The sequence below is a fragment of the Pseudochaenichthys georgianus genome, chromosome 3, assembly GCF_902827115.2.
Source record: "Pseudochaenichthys georgianus chromosome 3, fPseGeo1.2, whole genome shotgun sequence".
Lineage (NCBI taxonomy): Eukaryota > Metazoa > Chordata > Actinopteri > Perciformes > Channichthyidae > Pseudochaenichthys > Pseudochaenichthys georgianus.
In genome coordinates, this window is record NC_047505.1 from 38,185,088 (window position 1) to 38,207,413 (window position 22,326).

At 40.8% G+C, this 22,326-nt stretch overlaps 1 protein-coding gene across 1 annotated transcript in view; it reads left to right on the plus strand.

Moving 5' to 3' along the window:
* prtga (protogenin homolog a (Gallus gallus)) overlaps positions 1-17,628 on the plus strand; it is a 28,688-nt gene extending 11,060 nt beyond the window's left edge. The window contains exons 5-19 of the mRNA XM_034079023.2: positions 177-473; positions 570-729; positions 1,085-1,332; positions 2,667-2,831; positions 3,788-4,093; positions 5,214-5,402; positions 10,998-11,093; positions 11,541-11,727; positions 12,583-12,710; positions 12,821-12,991; positions 15,537-15,716; positions 15,832-15,955; positions 16,044-16,185; positions 16,467-16,580; positions 17,200-17,628. Coding sequence (XP_033934914.1) covers positions 177-473; positions 570-729; positions 1,085-1,332; positions 2,667-2,831; positions 3,788-4,093; positions 5,214-5,402; positions 10,998-11,093; positions 11,541-11,727; positions 12,583-12,710; positions 12,821-12,991; positions 15,537-15,716; positions 15,832-15,955; positions 16,044-16,185; positions 16,467-16,580; positions 17,200-17,628 — 2,936 coding nt within the window. The remainder of the gene's footprint in view (positions 1-176; positions 474-569; positions 730-1,084; positions 1,333-2,666; positions 2,832-3,787; positions 4,094-5,213; positions 5,403-10,997; positions 11,094-11,540; positions 11,728-12,582; positions 12,711-12,820; positions 12,992-15,536; positions 15,717-15,831; positions 15,956-16,043; positions 16,186-16,466; positions 16,581-17,199) is intronic.
* Positions 17,629-22,326: the final 4,698 nt, after the last annotated feature.

The following is a 22,326-nucleotide window of genomic DNA, read 5'->3' on the forward strand; positions in this document are numbered from 1 at the left end:
AAAATCACAGTAAGGTAACAGTGTTTGCCTCTCTCGCAGTTGTGGTCAACAGTTCGTTGAAAGGCTTATTTACTAACTAAAGTGTCAGCACAGAGAGAGCATTTCCACTTGAATCTGTGATGCCAATCCCATCAGATCACATTCACTAAACCTGTTCTTCCTCCTCCCCCTCGCAGCCCCCAGGCCCCCGCTTCCCCAGAGGCCGCGCATTATCGTCGGGCCACAGAACATTTCAGTGTCGTTGCACCAGAATGCCATCCTGGAGTGCATGGCCACAGGCAATCCCAGACCCATCCTCTCCTGGAGCCGAGCGGACAGCAAGTCTATTGACGTTTACAGCACTAAAGTGTTGGGAAATGGCAACCTCATCATCACCGACATCAAGCCCCAGCATGGAGGCGTCTATATGTGCAGAGCCACCACTCCTGGCACGCGAAACTTCACAGTCTCTTCAGCCAACATCACCGTGTTAGGTAAAGACATACCGCAGTTTGGCTGTGTATGTTTTTTGATTGAAAATGTGGAGTTAAAATGTTAAATATATTTTCATTAATGTTCTTTTTCTAAAGCACTCCCTTCCTTGGTTGAGTGGCCGGAGAGCCTGACCCGTCCACGAGCCGGCACCGCCCGCTTCGTGTGTCAAGCTGAAGGAGTTCCAACGCCTCAAATCACTTGGTTCAAGAACGGAGAGAAAGTTCACTCTAATGGTCGATTCAAGATGTACAACAGGTGATTCCTCCTTCCATTTAAGAGAACACCCATTCATATTTAAAAATGTGTGCGTCTGTATTTACAGAGATAATGAAAACAGGAAACCAGACTAATTTTATTGTACCATAAAATGCTCATTTAACAGTCTTTGTTGTTCAGTTTAAAACAATGTATATAAATAATGCACTACTTTCCTTACAGTAGAAAGGAAACTGAATAATTTACATTAGGGAAAAAGGATTTAACATGTTATAGTTCTTCAACTGTCAGTGCTTGTTAAAGGTAATTATAGAATGATAACACACTGTTAAACAAGCCTCAGGATATGACCATGTGTGCATAATCTTAATCTGTGGGTGTCTGTGTCTCATAGCAAACTGGTCATCAACCAGATCATCCCTGAGGACGATGCCATCTATCAGTGCCAGGCAGAGAACGAGCAGGGGTCGGTCCTCTCCATGGCCAGGCTCATCGTGGTGATGTCTGAAGATCGGCCCAGTGCTCCCAGGAATATCCGAGCTGACACCGTGTCGAGCTCCGCGATCCTTCTGGCGTGGGACAGGCCTGAGTTCAACGCAGATAAAGTTATTGCTTACTCAGTGCACTACATGAAGGCTGAAGGTGAGTGGTGTGCAAACAAACAAGAGACAACAGGAATTAGATTTGCAATGTCTTTTTTGTCACATAGGGATATTATCTCTTTTGTACAGTATTTTCTTTTAGCACTAAATGTGTAAATGCAGAACATCTCCAGTTTAAATCCTGAGAGAAAAACAGTTAGGAAGTTAAATTCTGCCACTTCCTGTCTAGAAAATATATTGTGGGACCTTTCGGTTTTTATTAACACCATGTTGGTGGGATGAGGTAAAAGAAAGAAAAAGGAAATTATTTTTCTAGAATAAAGCCGAACAACTGCTTTTCTTGAGAAACAGGAACATTCCTTTATGGACTGTCGCCCTGTGGAGTTTCAAGATGCAGGGTCCCTTCCTTTTGGCTGCTAAAATGCAGGATGCACACACAACTATTCATTAAAGCACAAGGGTTGTATTGTGGAAGCAGAAAAGCCTTTAAGCCTTTCAGCCTTCCTGGGAACCCTTGCTGTGGACAACAAGAGTCACATTCAAACAATACAACATTTGAGAAAAAAAAATCAGCTTGCTCATTCAAGCACTACACTTAATTATAATGGCCCTCACTTCCATTGGGTTGGTGAAATGTACAGAAAAGAACACCTGCCGGATTCTGTTGGGGATAATGAGGTCAACATAAAAAGAACAAGTTGAACAAATTCCCTCCATTTTATTCTTGAATTACTGGCATCCGTCCAGAGTTTTTCTGCCCTTGATTTAGATTTCGTGACACAATCTTCTTGGTCCCGGTCACAAAGAATGGCTGTTCGTTGAGATTGACAGAGTATCTGACAGTACGCTCTGCACCTGAGGTGACAGAGAAAACCCAGCCGTAAATGGAGGCTCTTATGAAAGGAGGAACTAATTAGTCCGTGTGATGAAGTGTCTAAAAGTGTGTATTCTGTGAGGACCGTTAGAGGGAGTGAATTGGACAGGAAGGCAGACTTTGTTACACTTTTCTGAGAGGCTTAGTGGGGCATTCAGAATACGGAGACATTTCTTTTTTTGCGCAAGTACCTTGTTTACAAAGTCAGAAATCAGACCATGTCTTTTTTTACCTTGGGAAGAAAATACATCTTTGTGTGAATTTTCTAATCTGCTTTAATTAAATACATATTCCACAATAGGTCATTTATAAAAACTGCTACAAGTAAACATGGAAATTAATGTTCAAAAACTGCTCCAGGAAGTGATGACTGTTGATATAAGATACTTTGTAATTGCATGATTATGATTTTGTTCCGTACCAACAACAGCAGTTCTCATCAGAAGCACTATTGATTGTGTTTATATAAGTCTGCTTTAACGATGTTATAATTTGTCCAGGACTAAACAACGAGGAATATCAAGTTGTGATTGGAAACGATACAACTCACTACATTATTGATGACCTGGAGCCGGCTCGCAACTACACTTTCTACGTGGTGGCCTACATGCCCATGGGAGCCAGCCGCATGTCGGACAACGTGTTCCAGCACACACTCGAGGACGGTGAGGCATACACTCAGTGAAGGTCACAAACACTAGAATACCGATCAGAAGTAAGACATGTATAGAGAGTGAGGTGGGCAGATAGAGGACAAACGGCCATTATCGATCTACAGAGACCATGTTATTCCATTGGGAGCTCAGAGCATGTTTGTTTATAACATATTGTAGGTGCTGTAAATGAGCTTGCTTATTGATGTAGAGATAAACTCATTATTTGAACAGTGTGTGTACATGTATGTGTGTGTGCCTACTTACACAAGCTCCAATGCATACATCTAATGCCTTGTGAGTGATTTTGAATTCCATGAAAACCTCATTTGTTCATGACCTGTGGGTCAAAGGCTGCCCTGTGTCTGTTCTACAAGACTGAAGTTATGACATGATTTTACATAGCAGGCAGGGCAAGCTGGAGGTCAGCCTAAATAGGTGCTCTTGTTAGACGATTAAATCAAGTTATAATCAGGGTAAAACATTTCTTTTTTTACATACAAGACCCTTTGTAACCCCATGAAAATATGACTTAAAATGATCTTGCATCATATTCTGAAATGTGATTACCAACTGTAGCCACCATGAGTAACTCTGTCTTGCAGTTTTAGAGTTAGTTTGAATAAGGGTGAGCTATATGTATAAAATACTGTGTTGGTTATTTTATAACGCTATATATAGGAAACCGGTTAATTTCTGGACCACTGATTGGAATAATGCCATGAAACAGCCCTGCATTGATTTGCAAGAAATTGAATAAGACACATCATTTGTATTGGTGCACATAATTATATTGTCTCAGGGCTCACTGTATATCTTGGGGAGGCCTCTGAATGTATATGGTTATAACAATTCCTTTTCCTAGCCATGAAAACCCTTCAGAAGAAACAGCTATTGACAACATGGGGAATAGAAGGGAGGACTTCAGTTTTCTTTGGTCCTAACGTCCCTGTCTTTTCGCTCCACAGTTCCCCTCCGTGCTCCTGAGCTCAGCCTCACCAGCCGCAGTCCCATGGACATCCAGGTGTCTTGGCAGCCGCTTCCAGACAAGCTGAGTCGGGGCCGAGTCTCCGCCTACCGTTTGTCCTACCGCACCAGTGCTGAGAGCACGGTGTCACAGCTGGAGCTACCTGGAGAGAAGACGCAGCACCTCCTGGAGATCCTGCAGCCCGACACCATCTACCTGCTGCGAATCGTTGCTGCCACCAGCATCGGGTGGGGGGAGCAGTCCGCCTGGACGTCTCACCGCACTCCGAAGCTATCGAGTGCTCGAGGTAACACATGTCTGCCATACAGCCTTCATGGTGTATTAAAGATGAGGGAACTGTTTTTCAAACATGCAGACTGAAAGTTTAGCATCATTGTTAATGATCACTAAACATTTATCTTCCGCTTAAAGGCACAGTTCGGCCCAAAATCAGAGGGACATGTTCTTTCTCTTACCCGAAATGCTATTTATCAATCATTATTCTTGATGTGACATTCCGAGTGTTAGAGATATCGACAAAGAGATTATTTTCTATATAATGGAACAAGATGGCATCCGCGTTTTGGTGAAATCATAACGTAGTTACTTAAGATAATCCACATACATTGTTGTCACCTTTTCATGAAAAACGGTTGGTGCTCATTTCGGCGTTGTTTAGTTGAAAGAAAATAGCAACTCTCATTAAAACTATGTAGACTGATAACCGGCACAACAGATAAGAGGAAAAATCGATATTTCTGATTTTGGGATGGAGGGTTCCTTTTTAAACCTGAAGACCAAATCAAGATAAAAACGTGCTCTAATAATCTTGTTAAGGCCTTGCGTTTGTTACTCTGTGACCTTTGCCCTGCACTGTCAGTAGCATTGGAGGGGTTTCAGTCATGGTCATAAAAGGAGCGACTCAGATCTCTGGGTGGGACACAGTATATGGTTGTTAGAGCCACATCTGAAGCTTTTAGGTGGGGGACGGGAGGATTTGTTTTTCCTGCCCTTCTCTTTCTCTCTCTGTTTCAAGTCCCAAAGACTTATATTGGTAAACTCCATTCCCCTCATTCCTAAAATAAAAACGTGTGAAATGAGTCCCCTGACAGCTCGTTGGGTTGACTCCGGTCTGTTTTGAGTGTGAAACAGCTGGTACAGCATCAGATGGTAGTTTCACTTTTCAAATAAAACTCCCATGTGCCTCACAAAAACACTGGAAACAACTCTGTGAAGAGATTCCAGTTGTCCAGGAACAAGTTCCTGTTTTCTGAAAAGCTTCAGCGATAAGATGCACCTATCAGAACGATGTTTATGAATCACATCTGTTTCTGGATCAATGACTGTTCCTTGTTTGTTTTTTTGTAGGACTGTTATCCATCACACAATATCTAAATCTAAATGTTTTTTCTTTATCTTGTCTTTAGTTCCCATGGCTCCTGAGCTGCATTTAGAGCCTTTAAACTGCACCACTATCTTGGCGCGATGGCAGCTGTCTCCCAGGAACTCGGCTAGTGTTCAAGGCTATAGGCTCTTCTACCACGAGGAGAGCCAGTCAGAGAGGGCGCCGCTTCAGCTTCGCGCCTTGGATAATACTTACACCATCGGAGGCCTTGGTGAGTTTTTGGGTCAGATCATTTGAGTTACCTGCTGCCACTGTGGTACCTGGTATCCATGCTGAAACTCACAATGCTTTCCATTTTCAATCAAGCCGCCAATTAGTTTATAAATACCTGAATAGTGTCCACCATAATGTCTTTAAATGTTGTTGTTTTGTCACTGCAAAAACCAAATATATTACACTTAAAATTATGTAAAACAGAGAAAAGAAGGGAATATATCTCCATAATTGGGAGACAAAAAAGAAAGTACTTGTTTAACCCGGTTAAATCGGTTTGCGTGGTTTAACAAGCAGCAGTGGCATCTATTGACGACGGCTAAGCATATAAGTGATTAATTGGCCAAAGTGTTGTCGAGGAGATCCGTGAAACAGAACGGCATCACATCCCACTTCCATGACCTCCCGACCTCTGTGCCGGACTTTAGTGTGTGTGCCTTTTCAGCAGCTGCTGGATGGTGTTCTGGACATATCACAGCTCTTTTGGCCTTTAGGTCAGATTCATTTTGGATTTTTTTGTTTGAGAGAGGAGAGGGGGCTCAGGCCAACGCAGTGGACAACTCACCATCTGTGGCGAGAGGGGTCAACCAGGTGGTCAGCAGCTGACTTGTAAATCAGGAAGCTTGTGCCAGAACGGGATCAGAAAGAAAGAAAGATGAGGAGGCACTAAAAATGACTTTAGGTGTTAACTCTAACCGCTGCAGGCATTTAGTTAGTTAGATATTTCATGTTATGGGTTAAACACCAAAATGATAAATACACCCACAATGAACCTCTACTCCTGTTGCTTCTACTAATGATAAGGATATTAATGAATAATGAACACTAATACTGATACAATCAGAATAACTACTTAACTTACTTAGCTAAATATAAACACCTGGGATGCAGGTTTGATAATGGATCATTTTCAGAAAGAAAAAACTGACTGTTTGATTGTGTTTTGCTTATTAAATGTAATTATATTTTATATTATTGTCATAACTGTTTTATTGACGTGTATATTCGGGAAAGATATGATGCTCTTAAAAGTTCCCCTACTCTTTATCATCCTACTGCTCTGAATGTTTCAAAGTGCTTGGAGGAAGCTGCTGATAAATATGAAGCCACAAATAAATTAGCAATACCAAAAATAGAGCTTCAGCTGAATAAAAAGAATCATCTTTTTGTTCCTCTTCGATAAAGGAGCTTTGCAGGGCAGCTGTGTTGAAGAGAGGAAAGCTGTTTAGTGGAGGCAGATTTATTATGTGTTTTATGACTGCTTTGAGCTGCGTTGCTGGAGGAGCAGTGACATCAAAGACTCTCATTGTGTTTGACTTTGAGAGCCACAAAGATAGTTTATTAGCTAAGACCTAAAGGAAATGCAGCCTCTCACTGATCGAGCTGTAGGCCTAACAATGAGCACGTCTTGTGAGCTCACTATCTTGCCGTTCTGAGATTTCTTTCTCATGAATTAGTTGTAGGACTGTGCACAAGCATGTGACCTCCTGTGTGGCAACACATCCTTCATCAGTCAACCCCGCAGAGCTGTGAGGAACCCGACTAAATGGCTTTAACACTTTTACAAATGACTTCTTCCTTCTTAAAGACATCACTTTTTCATATGTTTAATATTGCTCCAAGCTGCAGCATAATACATGCAATAGGCTGTTTTTAAATTGATCAAAAACATTTAAGCAATTAATAAACTAATGAAATACAAGAAGATGCATATAAGTCCACGCTACTCTGACAGTAGCACAAATAGAGAATACTCAGTCATTTAAGTTTTAAAGCAACATTTACTGTTTCTAAAGTGTGTTAACATTCGCGAACATTAGCCACCCTAAGCTGCTGGTCCTACAAGACAAAGTGAAGGCTGTAGAAGCAAAACCACTGTGTTAGGAATCATGCAAATGTAGCGAGTGTAAGCATTTAATCCAGGGTACATTTGATTATTTATGAGTTTCACTTCTCATGTACAAGAGGTAGAGTATGTAATTTCTTGTCATCAAACGTTATATAGTCTTAAAGGTAGTCAGGTGATGAGTTGGTGCACCCCTAGATATTTAGTATCACAAGTTTTAAACATAGTACTTCAACAATAATTGTACTACTTAAAAATGAATGCATAATGTTATTGTCTCTGATCATCTAGAAATGTAGATATTTAATCACAAAGTAACACCTGACCTGGATGTAAAGAGCATGGTCTAAAGGGAAACTACATTAATGACCAGGAATTAAGATTTGAAGCTACAGATGCTCAAACAAAGAGTCCATATGTTGTGTCCTTGAGACAACAAAATGCTGACCGTAGAGCTTTCTCAGCAAGTGATTGCTTTGCAAATTAAATCTGCTTGTACTGTAAATGACATTTCCAATATTCCAGCAGTGGACATGCCTTCTTTTGCCAATAACATTGATTTCCGAGCTGTCAGCGGTGACTTTCTGTTTAAGGTGATTATGTTTCAGAGCATGTGTGAATGCAGTGGAGATTTGACAAAGACAGAAACAACTGCAGACTGAGCTGTGTGTACAGCCGCAGAAGAGCATGCTTCGAGCTGGCTGTAAATTATCACTTATGACCAATGCAGATGATTGAAAGCACACCCTGAGAGACAGGAATGTGTTTGAGAGGCTCCAGTTGGGTATAAATGACATGGTGATGTGACCTTTCCTCGCGTGTGTAGCCTCTGCTTGGCTCAAGAGAAGAATATCTAGACGGCTTGTAGTCGAGGCTTAAATACCTCTCATACCTGTTGGCACCAGGCCGCGCTGTGTGCACAACTGTAGATTTATCTCTTAGCTGCAGGCCATCTTCTTGTCCATTCCTTTTATTAGACACAAGGCAAAGCGTGCTTCGTGTGATAACTAGATTTCGATGCTGACCGTCATTTTAAAAGGTCATTTTGTGCTTAACTTGTGTGTGTCAGTAGTTGATTTGTGTGAGTAAGGGCAAAAGAGAGAAGGGGAGGACAGAGAGGGAGATGATAGATGCTGGTGTGAGGGTTCATGCAGGAGTTGACATTTATGGCCCCTGTTCAGGCCTGGCCTGGGGGGCCTTTCGCAGGGCAGAACAAAAACCTCAGGGGCCAACAGGATCTGCATTTTGGCTGTAAAAAAAGGGGGGTGACCACAAATGGCTAAAAATATGCCCTTTAATACAAACAGCATAATTTATGGGAGTGAGGCCATGTGAGATTTATCCCAGTGGGAAGGTCGGAAACATTTCTTCTCTCAAGGAATGGCAACTCGAGCAGAACGCCGCACTCTAAGAATAAAATGTTTATTTTGTAATACGGATTCACTGCTTTACAAGGTAGAGAGGTAGAAACAATAAGAAGATGAATTTAAATGTTTTATTTTGATTGCGAAGTTATCATTTTAGTTTATTTTTATCCAGCAATAATGCCAAACATGGCTATCTTCATGTTTCAAAATGTGATAGTTTTCTTCCTTTTTGTGTTTTATGACTGTGTAAACTAAATGTTATTTAGTTTGGAAAATTCTAAATATTTGAATTAAATAATTAGTGGTGAACTTTAGACATTTGAAAAACAAATGGTTTGCCAAATAAGCGTTAGTTGCTGCCTTAATATCAGGATTTTTTCAGAAAAGCACGGTTTGTTTGATTATTAATGACAACTATTTAGCTATCTGTGGTAGAGAGGATATTCACATAACGTTTATGTTATGAGCTTCAGGTGTCAGGTCCATTGCGAGTGAACGCCAAACCTGTCCTCTGAGTTTTCTCTTATCAGGACTCTGTGTCATCACCTATCAAGTGGCATTTTATTTTGACTCTAGGTGTTCCCCTGTTTTTCCACTCACTTCCTCTGCTTGACCCTCCCCCCTCAGAGAGAGCCCTGTCCCCCCTCCTTTTGCAGGATTTAGCTTGCCCAGATTCCATGTCAAAGGTCGTGGCCCAGATGTCAGCTTCCCCCCTCGCAGAGCTACTCTCTCGCATAATTACGGCAGGCCCATTGTACTGTGGGGCTGGGTAGAGGTGCATACTGTGTGCATGCTTCTCTTTAGAGGTGGTGGACACTGAGGCATCACAAACAGGGCGGATAACAAGGTGGACAAAAAGCCTCCTGGTTGTGTTTATCTCTTGCAATAAGAAAAAGTAATCAACAGGAAAGATGTTCAGTTCAAACCAGTCTTGGTATTATGTAACTCTTCCAGAAATTCAATATGGATTTCATGATTGGTGATTTAAGTGTTCATATTTACATTTGACTCCTAATTGTCATTGAATATAGCCAAATAGTTTTCAGGAGGAAGAAAAAAGGAGGCTCCTCTCATATTGCACACCCGTGACCTCAGATTCTTTCAGAGTTTAATCTCGGCCTGACCTGCTGGCCCTGGTCTGGCTCTAGTGAAGCTCCTCAGGGCAGCATGGGGGTGCACCACTCCACCCCTCCTAAACTTCTCTTACCTCCATGGACTCACATTCATCTCCTGTGGTCCTGTGGGACTCTTCTCAAGAGCCTCTAAATGTTTTATAAAGAAATAGAAGTTTGTTTTAGTGATCGACCGAACTTTTATAAGAGTAATAGAAGCCAGGTCATTAAAGTGTCCAGCAAAACGCTCATGGTCATATTGGAGTTAATATATATTTATGGGTTAAGTTAATACACAAGTACAAGTAAGAACACAACATTAAAGTAGTTTTAACTTCTTCTGAACAAAAACATACATAAAAAATCACAATGACGAGAATGCCAGGTGGTCCCACTGTTACCTATTTAAAACTTCCTAACAAACATCGAAGACTTCAGGTCGGAAAATGCTCTATTTTTTTAGCATAAATAGCATTTTTGTTTAAAACATACACAACTTCCAAACAAACTGTGACCAAACATTTGAGAAACATTCATTAAAGAGGCAAGGGTTCACTGTGCTTTTATTTTACATATATGGCTCACAATATAAATATCACATGCAAATATTCAAATTAGACCCTGCTAATTATTCTTTTAGGGGTAAGAGGGACATTTGGTCGGATGGCTTTTGTTCATCGAGGCTCTTCAGGGTCACGAGGCCTGAAACTGTTGTTGACCGTCAGCAAAGCCCTTCCCAGGGGATTTTGTCCGTCGATGTGACGCCCAGATTCTGGACCTGAGTAGGAGTGGCCACTGACCACTGACCAGCCGGCCTGACTGGGGCCGAGAAGGGGCTTTTCTGATTTTATCAAAAGACTTGGGGGTGACAGGGTGATGGATAGTGGAGCTCTTCTGTTCTGCTGCCCTGAGCACTGCAGAAACTGACCAAAGGACTCACGTCACAGAGCATCTGTCACACTGCCCTCACCTCTGGTTCCCACCACACCATTAGGACAGAAACCCTCACTGACCCCACACCCACACGGCCCAGGCCTCTTTCATGTATCCCCCTGCTTCCTGTTAGCTGGACGGATCACGCTGTCATCTGCCATGGTGTTGTGGTCCATGGTGAAAAAGTGTTTTTGAGAATAAATCTCAATAGATGTTTCCTGAAGTCCAGATCTAAGACTGCATATTGACTGATGTATTTTACAGCTACACTTTACATTCTCTGTGGTTGTTATGATTATTAAGACATTTTTGTTTCTTTCTTTTTCTCAATATAGACCCAAGGAAGAAATACCATGTGAAGCTTCTGGCTTATAATTTTGTTGGAGAAGGCTACCAGGCTGACCAGACTGTCAGCACCACTGGATGCGTCTGTAAGTCGCAAAAGTGTGACAATAACATTAGATTGCATATAAGGACCGTTGTACTGTAAAACATTTTTAAATATGGAGCGATGGGTGGTAATATTCTTATGAAAAACTTAATTTCCTAAGATATAGGTCATATATTATATGAGAATAAAACGTAAATATTATTCTCTACGGTTGAAGTGTTTGAACCATAACAACAAAAGACAACAATGAGGTTATGTCTCAGACTTTAATGTCATACATTTGCAAGAGATAAAAACTAAATCTTCCTCAAAATGTATCTCAGATAATAAATAACAACTGAAATGTTGGACATTTCCTGAATACTTACTCCCTCTATGTCATTTATTTATTTTGTACCTACAATGGCCCTTGTTCACCGTTATAGGAGCATGTTGGTGTCTCTTGTATTGCAACAGTAAATAACTTTACCCTCAATGTATCTCGTAGCTGTCAGAGATCGCCTGGTGCCTCCTCCACCTCCTCCACACAACGTCTACATCAAGAGCAACAGCTCCAGCTCGGTGTTTCTGCGCTGGCGTCGACCAGCCTTCACCTCCAGCCAAACCATCAACTACACCGTGCGCTGCAACCCAGTAGGCCTGCAGAATGCCTCGCTGGTGCTCTACCTGCAGACGTAAGAATTGACTAACAGCACAGGCAGCTTTTTTATCATTGTGTTGAACTTTTAAATAATTAGTACAGTTTGGGACAAGCACATTCAAAGGGACAATGCTCTCTGTTTAGAGTGTTTCATTGATAGTGAATACTGATTTAAAACACATGTTACTGTGTGTTTGGTCTATCTTAATGTATGATGAGATGACTTAGTCTCACGCTGCAGTTCTGCTCTTATCTTAACACCTCATTATCAATAAGTTGTCCTACCACAACCTCAGCTGTGCCATATCAGAAACACTTAAACCACTTAAAACTTAACAACATACATTTTTTTCACACTTGTTGGGGAGAGTGTTTTGGTCAACTCTCAGTGGTGTCTTTTCCCACAGTCCGCACAGCTCCATACCACCATCTGCTGGACAAGACCCTTTATTATCAGACTATTTCAAAAGTAAAAACTGATTACATAATTATGTAGATCATTGTGGCTTACTATATAATAAAATATACATAGCTGGGAAAGTCATCATTTTGTTTGTGTTATTATTTGTTTGTTAGACCCTGTAGGACTTAAGCATCGCCAATGAAACCCATTAAATCCACAATGCTTGATCCAATGGCTATAACAACACAACATTGTGCATTATATCATATCAGGTTTTACATTTTAGAGAAGTGGCTTGAAGATGTTTCCTATGGGTCAAATACATGCTATATTCCTGGTTTCCACTGGGGTTTTTAGTAAACAGAAAGTAATACATGTTTAACAGTGTCATTTAAACTCACATTTAAACAGTTAAAATGTTTATAAAGTAATAATAGATCAATTAGTGTTAAGTGTTAAAAGTCTCTGATTTTCTTTTTCCTGCAGGAATGAGCAGAACCTCCTGGTGAGAGATCTGGAGCCCAACACCAAGTATGAATTTGCCATCCGCCTCCACATTGACCAGCTGTCCAGCCCCTGGAGCCCTGTGGTCTATCAGAGCACTTTACCTGACGGTGTGCACAACATGATCAAACATTTCAATCCTATTTATTATAGCTAGGAGTTTGTTACTGCTGCTGCTGCATGGTATTGTTATGTGACCTTGCTCCTTACACCCACACAGCTCCAACTCTGCCTCCTTCCAACGTGAAAGTGACTCTGATAGAAGAGGACACGGCGCTGGTTTCATGGAAAAACCCAGATGAACCGAATGTAGCTGTGACACATTACACCATCCTGTACGCCTCAAGAAACGCCTGGTTAGCTGGGGAATGGCAAGTGCTGCAGAGAGAAGGTACGGATGAGTGTGGTGATAGATGTGGAGAGAAAGACGTTATACATGTTTGCAGGGGAAGGGGGAACCACAAAGACTTCCTCCTGTCCCGCACAAATAATCCATTGGAAATCAGTAACTCATTTTATCCTCCAGTCTTTGCCAGGACAGGTTACGCTCAATGCTTTTGTCTTACTGATAAAAGACCAGTTTGTAGGTTTAATACGATTACTACAAAGACTTTGATTTATCTTCTTATTGACACTTTTCAGTTCCAGTACAGTTTGTCAAATCAGTTGAAATTGTGTCAAACATAAATGTATTAAATGAATAGAAATGGGATGCATGTTTTATAAGATTAAGAAAATAAATTTAATGTGAAAAGTTTCACCAAAAAAAACCTAACCGAATACAAAATGAAACGATACATTCCCCATGTTTGCGCCAACCAAAAAGCAAAGTGAGAACTCTTTGTAAAGCAACCAATCCACTCAGTCACAGGCACCATAAAGATGTTGGTGGGTCTGATGTGTGAGGCTGTTTAGGTGTCTCAAGGCAGATGACCTCAGGAAACAAAAAAAAAGACACACACAATTCCCCTCTAGTGAAGGGGTCAAAAGTGAAGCCGTTCACAAAGCCCCCCCATCACCTCAAACTGAACCCCCACCCCCCCGCGGCCTCTGATGGGACCCTGGTGGTGCTGGATAAGGGAATGTGTATAGCCCTGACCCCCTGCTCTTCTCTCACATAGCACCTCTCAGCCATCAGGATTGTTTTTGTGTTTGTCTTTCTCTACAGCACAAAGTCCTGTTGTTCTCCACTCACTGAGGCTGCGGCCCCACGAGGACGAAAACGGCTAAACGCATAGGATTAACGCAAACGCAATCGCAAACGGCTTCCGTCCACATGCAATAATTATCCGGATAGTGTCTGCCCACACGAGACCGCTCCGTTTAGCTCCAACCGCTGGAGAAGCTGCAGTACATATGCAGGAGCCTGTAGGTGGCGCTGTAACTTCCTCCACAAAAGCAGCGAAGAAGAAGGTTGTCATGGTTGCCCTTCTGTTTATTCTCCGCGGTGGGGGCCGAGGGAACCGGGCAGAGTTTTTCGCCAGTCAGCGTGTATTAAAGTTGAAATCTTCCGGACAAAATTATAAAAGTGCCGGTCAAAGGTCTTCTTTGTTATTTATTGAGCTTTAAAACAAATGAATAACGACTCTATATAATATAATGATAAAATACACGGAGCCTCTCTTTTTCCTCCCTCTCTTCGGACAGCGCCAGTGTCTGTCTCATGCAGCAGCTCATCCAGTAATCAGTGACCCGGCCGACTGTAAAAATAAACATATTTATAACTAGTTTAGGGAGTTTGAGAGGTAATTAAAATAGCTAAGGGTGATGATCTGACTTGAAGTGTGTGTTTTGCTGCAGAGGGAGGAGCTGCAGGTGAGCAGAGCTGCGTGTCTCCGTCCTGTCAGATTAGACTTCACTCGCGAGAGAAAGATAAATAATCTGAATTCAGGGTGCAGTTTACTTTGACGTGGGGGTGAGCAGCAGAGGTGGGGAGAGGCGGGGCTATTGCCTCATCAATATTGCTGTAGATGTTGCACAAACAACTGTAGCATGGTCAATAGCGTCCGGAGCACGATAGCAACTCTGCGATCCGCCATTGTTGTTGTTGTTGGTGGCGAAACACTTCAGCACTGGCGCGGGGTAAGCGGAGGTGAGCAGAAGAGGTGGGGAGAGGCGGGGCTATTGCGCAATCACTATCAGTGATCTGAAAATGTCCGTATAGGGCGCACACACGGAGCTGTTTGACCCCCCAGAGAGTGGCGTATGCATTTCTATCCACCTTGGGACCCGTTGTTGTTTCCTCAGTCGTTTAGTGCCATATTCGGTCGTCCTCGTGTGGCCGAACGGTCTATATGACACTAAACAGTAACGCAAACGACCGAATTCGTCCTCGTGGGGCCGCAGCCTGAAACAGGCATCTGCGCGTATCTTGATAGTAACATATTGGAGTAACAAATAATCAATATTCTTTTCAAAAGAACTTGTTTAAATACATTTAGACATTAAAGGAATAGTTACACATTTTGGGAAATGTAAATGTGCTCCTTACTTAATGCAATTTGCCAGTTACCTTTGTCTGATAGTTTAAGGTACTTTTCAGATTACACATTTTCATAACTTTACTTTCCAGAAAAAAACGAATTTTCTTCTAATTTTTCATTTAAATATAAAACAAAAACTGTTATCTTGCTTCAAATGGAAAACTTATCATCACAGTGCTGAACATTTCACAGTGTGATATTAGTAAGGAGGATTTGAATACTTCGTCCCCCACTATGTGTGAGTGGCATCAATATTCTTATCTTTCTCTGGTCAAGAAAGCAAATAAACACGTTTCAAATGGTTGAACTATTCCTTTCAGTATAACCATGAAATGAAGTTAACACCCAACTGTTGTCTGTAGCAATAATCACAAGTAAATAGTTTAAAAAGCAAAATCCCCCAACAATATATTCAAAATGTGAAGTTAAACACCAGTTAAATCTCACCAACAGGAACCATCACCATGGCCCTGCTGGAGAAATTGAAGCCTGGTCAGATTTACTTTGTGAAAGTTTCTGCCTCCAACAACATGGGCGATGGTCCGTTCTCTCTGACTGTGGAGCTGAAGGTCCTGGCAGATCTGTCCTCGGGTCACGATCCCCGGCTCTCTCGTGGCAACACACACTCCACAGGTCAGTACCATTAACATCAACCTGAGAGAATCCCTTTATATATTTTCTATAAGTTTCTTTCTGACTGCAATTTGAAGGATTGATAATCTGACAATATTCCCTTTAACTTTCACAGCCTTTTCTGATGGTTTCTACCACTTGGACCAAAAGTCAATGACAGGAATCACTGTGGGAGTCTGCATCGCTCTCATCTGCATCATCATCTGTGCCTTCATCATCATCTGCAGAGGCAAAAACAGGTACGTGGACTGTCCGAACACATATTGTTAAACAGCAGATGCTCAGTGTATTCTCTGTTTGTACTGACATCATGTTTTCTTCCTCCAGGAAATTCTCAGCATTTAAAGCGTACAGAGAAGGAGCGAGCACATCTGCCGCAGCTGCAGGACAGCTGGGCTCTGAGGGACAAACGGAGAGCGCTGATGTCAGCGTGCCGATGCTGAGTCCAAACCACTTCATCGATGCCAAGGTACTTCACACTCAGCACAGCATGAAACACGCTCACTGAAAAGCTTTGGATTTAGTCTTTTTTTGGGGGCCTAGAGCAGTTTTGGAAATATTAACACATCTTTTGGAAACATTACAATGTTTGTAAGGATATTATTAATTATACTACCTGATGATATAAAATATAGTTGCAAGAGTATCACTTGATCATATTCATTTTACAGTAAAGTACTGGATATGGCTTGTGCTTTTTCAAACTTACTATACTTACCAAGTTTACTTATATATTTTTCCCTTTTTTAGGGTGGAACAAATCTCATTATCAATTCTCTCGGCCCTGTTCAGCCAAGCACTGAGAAGAAAGAGAAATGGTTTTCCTTCAGCAGTAATGCGAAAAAGGACAGTAAAGCACTGCAGGTAAGATTTAAAAAGAGGACTCTTGCTTGGTTAATTGTCATCAGCAACTTGTAGCAAAATGGATACGAACAATTCATTGCTTTGTAAATTACAATTTGCATATGGTTAAAAAAAAAATCAGACCCAAACCTTAGCTTAAACCTAAACACTGCTATTTGATTGTTTGTCTTTGTTTGGGTAACAGTCGGCCTGGGACTTAGATATAAGACCTTTTTACTTCCCATTTGACTAAGGCTGTAACAAATGAGGTTTTATTATTGATAAATCTCCAGATGAATGTCTAGATTCATTGTTAGGTTTAAAATGGTCAGATAATAGTGAAAAAAGTCCATCCACTTTGGAAAAGTCTTGTTTGGTCAGTCCAAAAACCAAAGACGTTCTGTTAAATATGGCATAAAACAGAGAAAGCAGTAACTCTCCAGATTTGAGAGGCTGAAAGCAGCATTTCATGCCATTTTTGCATGAAAGACTACTTTAAGATGAATCTATAGACTAAATGATTTCCAATTATTTTTGTTTGAATCGATTTATAGACATAGTAAACCTATTGTTGCAGTTTTACAACAGAGCCATAAACACTCAGACACGCAGACTAATCATCACTTCCTCTGTGCTGCAGATTGTGAGACCCGCCTCCTACCAGCCCGGCTCCACCGTGCTGACCTATGAAGAGGAGCTGAACCTGTCTCCAGATCAGCCCGACGCCATGCAGGCAATGCGCTGGTCGCCTGGGGACTCAGAGGGCTCCTCCAGCAGCGAGGGCAGCCACGCAACCGGCGACTCGGGCCGTTACTCTCATGACGAGACGGAGATGACCAACCTCTCGTCTGGGGCTAGCAGCAGCCGCCCGTCTCTGTCCGTGGAGGACAGCGGAGGCTCGGAGGACAGCGGAGGCTCGGACTGTAGCGTAAAAGAGTCAGGCGATGTGGTGGAGGAAAGTCTGCCTGACCTGAAGTTAATGGAGTCTGTCGACAATGGCTGCTGTCACCATGAAGCAAAGAACATCTCTCAGGATGCACTTTCCCTCCAGGTGCCTGAGTGTGTGTGAGTGTGAGAATGTGTGCGAGAATGTGTGAGGGTGTGAAGGCAGTCGTACACTTGCAAAAAGTCAAACTGCAGTGAAGTACAAAAACTACTGAGCAGAGCACATCCTAGAGAGTTAGAGGAAACGATCAACATCACTCCACAGTCCCGCCTCAAAACCCACCTCTTCAACTCTGTCCATAAGCCCCCCCCCCTCACAACCAACTTCCTCCTGACTGCTTTTCTGTTTTGTTTCCTTTTGGTTTTGGTTTTGTTTTGTTTGTCTACCCTCCCTCCCAAATGCGTCTTTGTGTTCAAGAAAAGCGCTATAGAAATCAAATGTATCATTATTAATACTCCTGACAAGCTTAGCTTAGCACAAGGATTAGAAGCGGGATTCAGGGTCTCTGGCTGTGCGTAAAAATAACAAAATCCACCTACCAACACCTTTAATATCCCAAATGAACACTTAGTTGTGAAGTGTGGAAACATCAAGCTATGGTTTTATAGGAGGTCTTGTGTTTAGCTATGGTTGAGACCAGCTTTCTGGAGTCTACCCATCGGGAAGCCTTCGTAAAGCGACAATTTGTAGTTTTTCACTTCAGTTTTTGCAGAGAAATTGTTTAGCTTTAGAGGTGGATTTTGTTACCTATGGACACATCCAGGCTAGCTGTTTACCCCTGTTTACAGTCTTTGTGCTAAGTTAAGTGAATTGGCTGCAGGCTGATGACAAACTAATACTTGTAACTATCCTTCAGTTATTCTTTGCAGTTATTCTCTCTTGCAAGTGTACCGCAGGCCTGAATGTAAGTGAGAGAGAGATGTGTAAAAAAACAAGGGGAGAAACCTTTTTTACATTCATCCTCTGTAGGTCCAACACAGTGAACAGAAAGCCGACAAATGCCTTTTCCAGTATAAAATGTTGGCAGGGATGGGTCACATGATTTATTTTACTTTCAATGAATGCCTTTTTTTATTTTCTCTTTGTTGTGTGTATGTTTTGTTTTTTTGATCTCACCCACCATGAATGTTTAAAAAGATTGTAAAAAATTTGGCACAACGTGACATTTCTGACATTATTTAAGAGAGTTTATCACTGGAGCGAAAGGAAAGCGTGAATCCTTTTCACTGATTATCTACCTCGGTTTACCTCCGTGTAAACTTCCACTGTATATTTAATAACTACTTATACCAACGTTATGTGATGTGCTGCTTCGGTTACATTGCATTTGATACTTCCTGATGACTTTCCTCCTGATTGTCATCCCACTTTAGTTTTTTCAATTGATTTTGTCCGGATTTTGCTGGATGGGGAGGGCAGCTCTCTCCTCTCGCTCCACCTGTGTGGCCTGAATGATAGAAACACACACCGTTTGTTATTTATCCCCTCAGGTGTTGCTGAGGCACTGAGCCAGTATTAATAGTTTGTATTTTGTCCATTATTGAGTAATAGTATGGAAAGACAGTGAATGTCTCCTTTTTGTTTCCTTTGTGCAGCTGCCCTCGCTATTCCTGTTTTATACTACCTCGATTACGAATGTATTTTATTGTCTTATTGTTTTCCTAAACTCAGGGAACAAAGTTTAGTACATTTGAAAAGTCATGTAGTGTTACAGGCTTAACTGACAGGGTATCTTCTCAGTACTAAACCGTTTGAGTGTGTATTTGCCTAATAGAAAATGCTATGAATGTATCCCCCAGACATTGTGCGCTAGTAGCTCAAATGTTAAAAAGCCCCCTATGTAGTTTCTCCTCAGGTCCTATAACGTCTGTTTGTTTTGTTTTTACAACAGACTCTTCAGTTTATTGACTTCTTCCTTTTGATTAGTGTAAAGATTCACACCAGAAGTGCTTGCAGTGGCGTGTCGGTTCAGAAAAGCTTTATAATTGGCCTTAATGTGGGAAAGCCTCCCTCAGAAGTGGAAACCAAATCTTTCTGAGGGATAAGCTCCACGTGAGGATGCAACACGTGAAGAATGATTGTAGTAAAAGCAGTGTTTAATCAGAGATGAAAGTGAAGAATTGAATGAACACCATAAAACTATATTTTTATTAGAAGATAATGTTCCACGGAGTTCACATTGTAGAATTTTCCAAGTAGTCTTTTTGTTTTGTTGTAGAGTAGATAAAGATTAGCACTTGTCTGCCAAGTAGTTTTGTATTATCGTCCTATGTGCAGCGGTGAGTGTGACGCTAGAACCCAAAGAGTTGTTTGCTACCTGTGTTTATTTTAGTCTCTCAACTAATCTCTGGCAGAAGGTTACTGAGGAATGTGAAATAATCGAAACACGTTAGACCAAAGATGAGACGCTGCCACTGAGATCAGTTTTGAGTTCCTCAAACAAAGCCTTGCACATTAGTGGCCTTGATCCGCGACACAAAGAGTGAAGAGAGTCGCGGGTTAAAACTCCAAGGAAGTGCCTGCAGGACACTCAGACACTGGAGTGACAATTATTAATCATTTTGCGCACAAACCAAATTATCCTGCCGCAGTGTTCCTCCAAAACTGTTGCAAACAGATGTCTGTACATTGTAGGGGCGAAATTATTAAATACAATATATTATATTGAGTAGTGTCTGTGTTGCAACGGTGCAGTTTTGTGTAAATGTGCACCCACTGATTGAAAGATTATTTAAAAAAAGAAATTGTATTTAGAAGATTTCCTCACATGGGACATACATAAAGTAATTTATCTCAACCCAAAATACATGTGAGGTATTTAAACGTTTGCCTTTTGAGTTAATACTAAAGATACTTTGATCATCTTTAAAGATATCTTAGTTTAAATCATAACTGACAAGTCAGTGGGTGCAGCTTTGTTTTCACATTCTGTATTTTAATCAGAGAGATTCTGCGGAGGATTCAATCATGGGAAATGTACGGGATGAAGAGTGACACAATCAGTTTACCTTTCTTTTGGAAAAGCAAACAATATAAACCAAAGATTGTTTTTAAAGGTCACCGTTGCATATTGGCATATTGAGAGAGATCTGTTTAAGCATCCTATCTTTGTGTGAAAGTTGTCATTTTCAGTGTCCTTGTGCTCATTTAATAACAGAAACCATGTGTTCTACTTGGGGATTTCAGGATGAAAACGTTTCCATTATTCATCTTTTATTTCCAAAAAATAAGTTATCCTCTTTTTTTTACACTTTTTATTATTCAAAGTTAAAGAAGAATACACATTTCCCTTTGTAATTGAACCATACTGTATTCATATGTCCTGTGTTATTAGAGCTTTAAGAGCTCAATCCAGAATCTGAAACCAGTCCTCATGCTTATAACTCTCAACCCAAAATGTTCAAGAGATGTTGTGGAGCTCTGATAAGATACTGAACTGCTTCACAAAGACACTGTTTATGTTTTTAACTCGGGATACACACACACACACACACACACACACACACACACACACACACACACACACACACACACACACACACACACACACACACACTACTGGATGCAGATTCTAAATTGGGCTCTTCGTAGTTCAGGTACAGAAGTGTTACCTCAGGTTTTATTTTTCAAATTCTTGTGATAAGTGCAAATGCAATTTACTTGGGTCATTAATATGTGTAAGATAAAAGATGCAATGTGTGAGATATGGCAAGAATTTTAGTTTAAAACAGTTGAAAAATGAACATATACAGAATGTAAAGAGAATTTAGTGTTGCCTCTCTGTTCCATCCTGTCTTGTATTACCACTTGTCCCTCTGGCGATTGTGAGTCACTGTAGCGTCCAGTCTAGCATCGGTCCAACATGTGAAGACGTAGTTCAGAAGACGTGGGTCTATGGCCAGCTTTTACACATTGCATCTTTAAGATCGTCCCACAAATGACCTGAGATGTTGGCCTGTCCATCGCATGAATGTTGTTATGTTGGAGTTATGTTCCTGTCCGAATGTGTGAATTCAAAGGGATAAAACACACTTGTTTTTCCTTTTAGCAGTAATATTGTTTAAATAATGTGAGGTAGAGCGCTGCGGGTCATTTACAGTCAAACTCAGGGGAACCTGCAGCTGCTCCGCCTCAAAGAGAAAACTGGTTTTCAAGTCTTGAAAATGGAATGTACCTTTTTGTAATGATTATGTTTCATGATATTTTATGTTAATGTTTTGTTTTATTTGTCAGATCATCTTTGTCAGCAAAACCACTTGCAAGTTGGTTTTTGCCAAAATATGTTAAGTTAGGAGATTTAAGACAGATGGTAATTATGTATAAGTCTGATTCTCAATTTAAATAAAAGTATAAAAAATGTCATTTGTCTACAATTGTTTTGATTGAATGCTTTCATATTTAAACAAACATGCATTAGCTTTGACTACAGTATATCTCTACTGGTATGATATGTTAACATCAGATCATTGTACATTTTATTGATAATTCTTACACATTTTTAGGTAAGTAAAGTATTTAATACAGGACTTTAACCTTTTAGTGTTTCACTTGTAGTTTAGTTTTAAATATTTCCATGTCCTGGTATTTCTGCTTCTGCACCGCGCTATATGATGATATTAGTTTCTTTAAGATAATAGTATACATGAAATGCATAATCCTTTGTGTTAAAATACAATCATTAAATTATTATAGGAAAAGATTAAATGTATAATAATTTAAAACATAATTACATAAATTGTTATATTTCAATTATATAATATGTATATCATCCTCATAAGAGCTCTTGTGCAAATTGAGTAACTTTACTTTAATTATATTTTG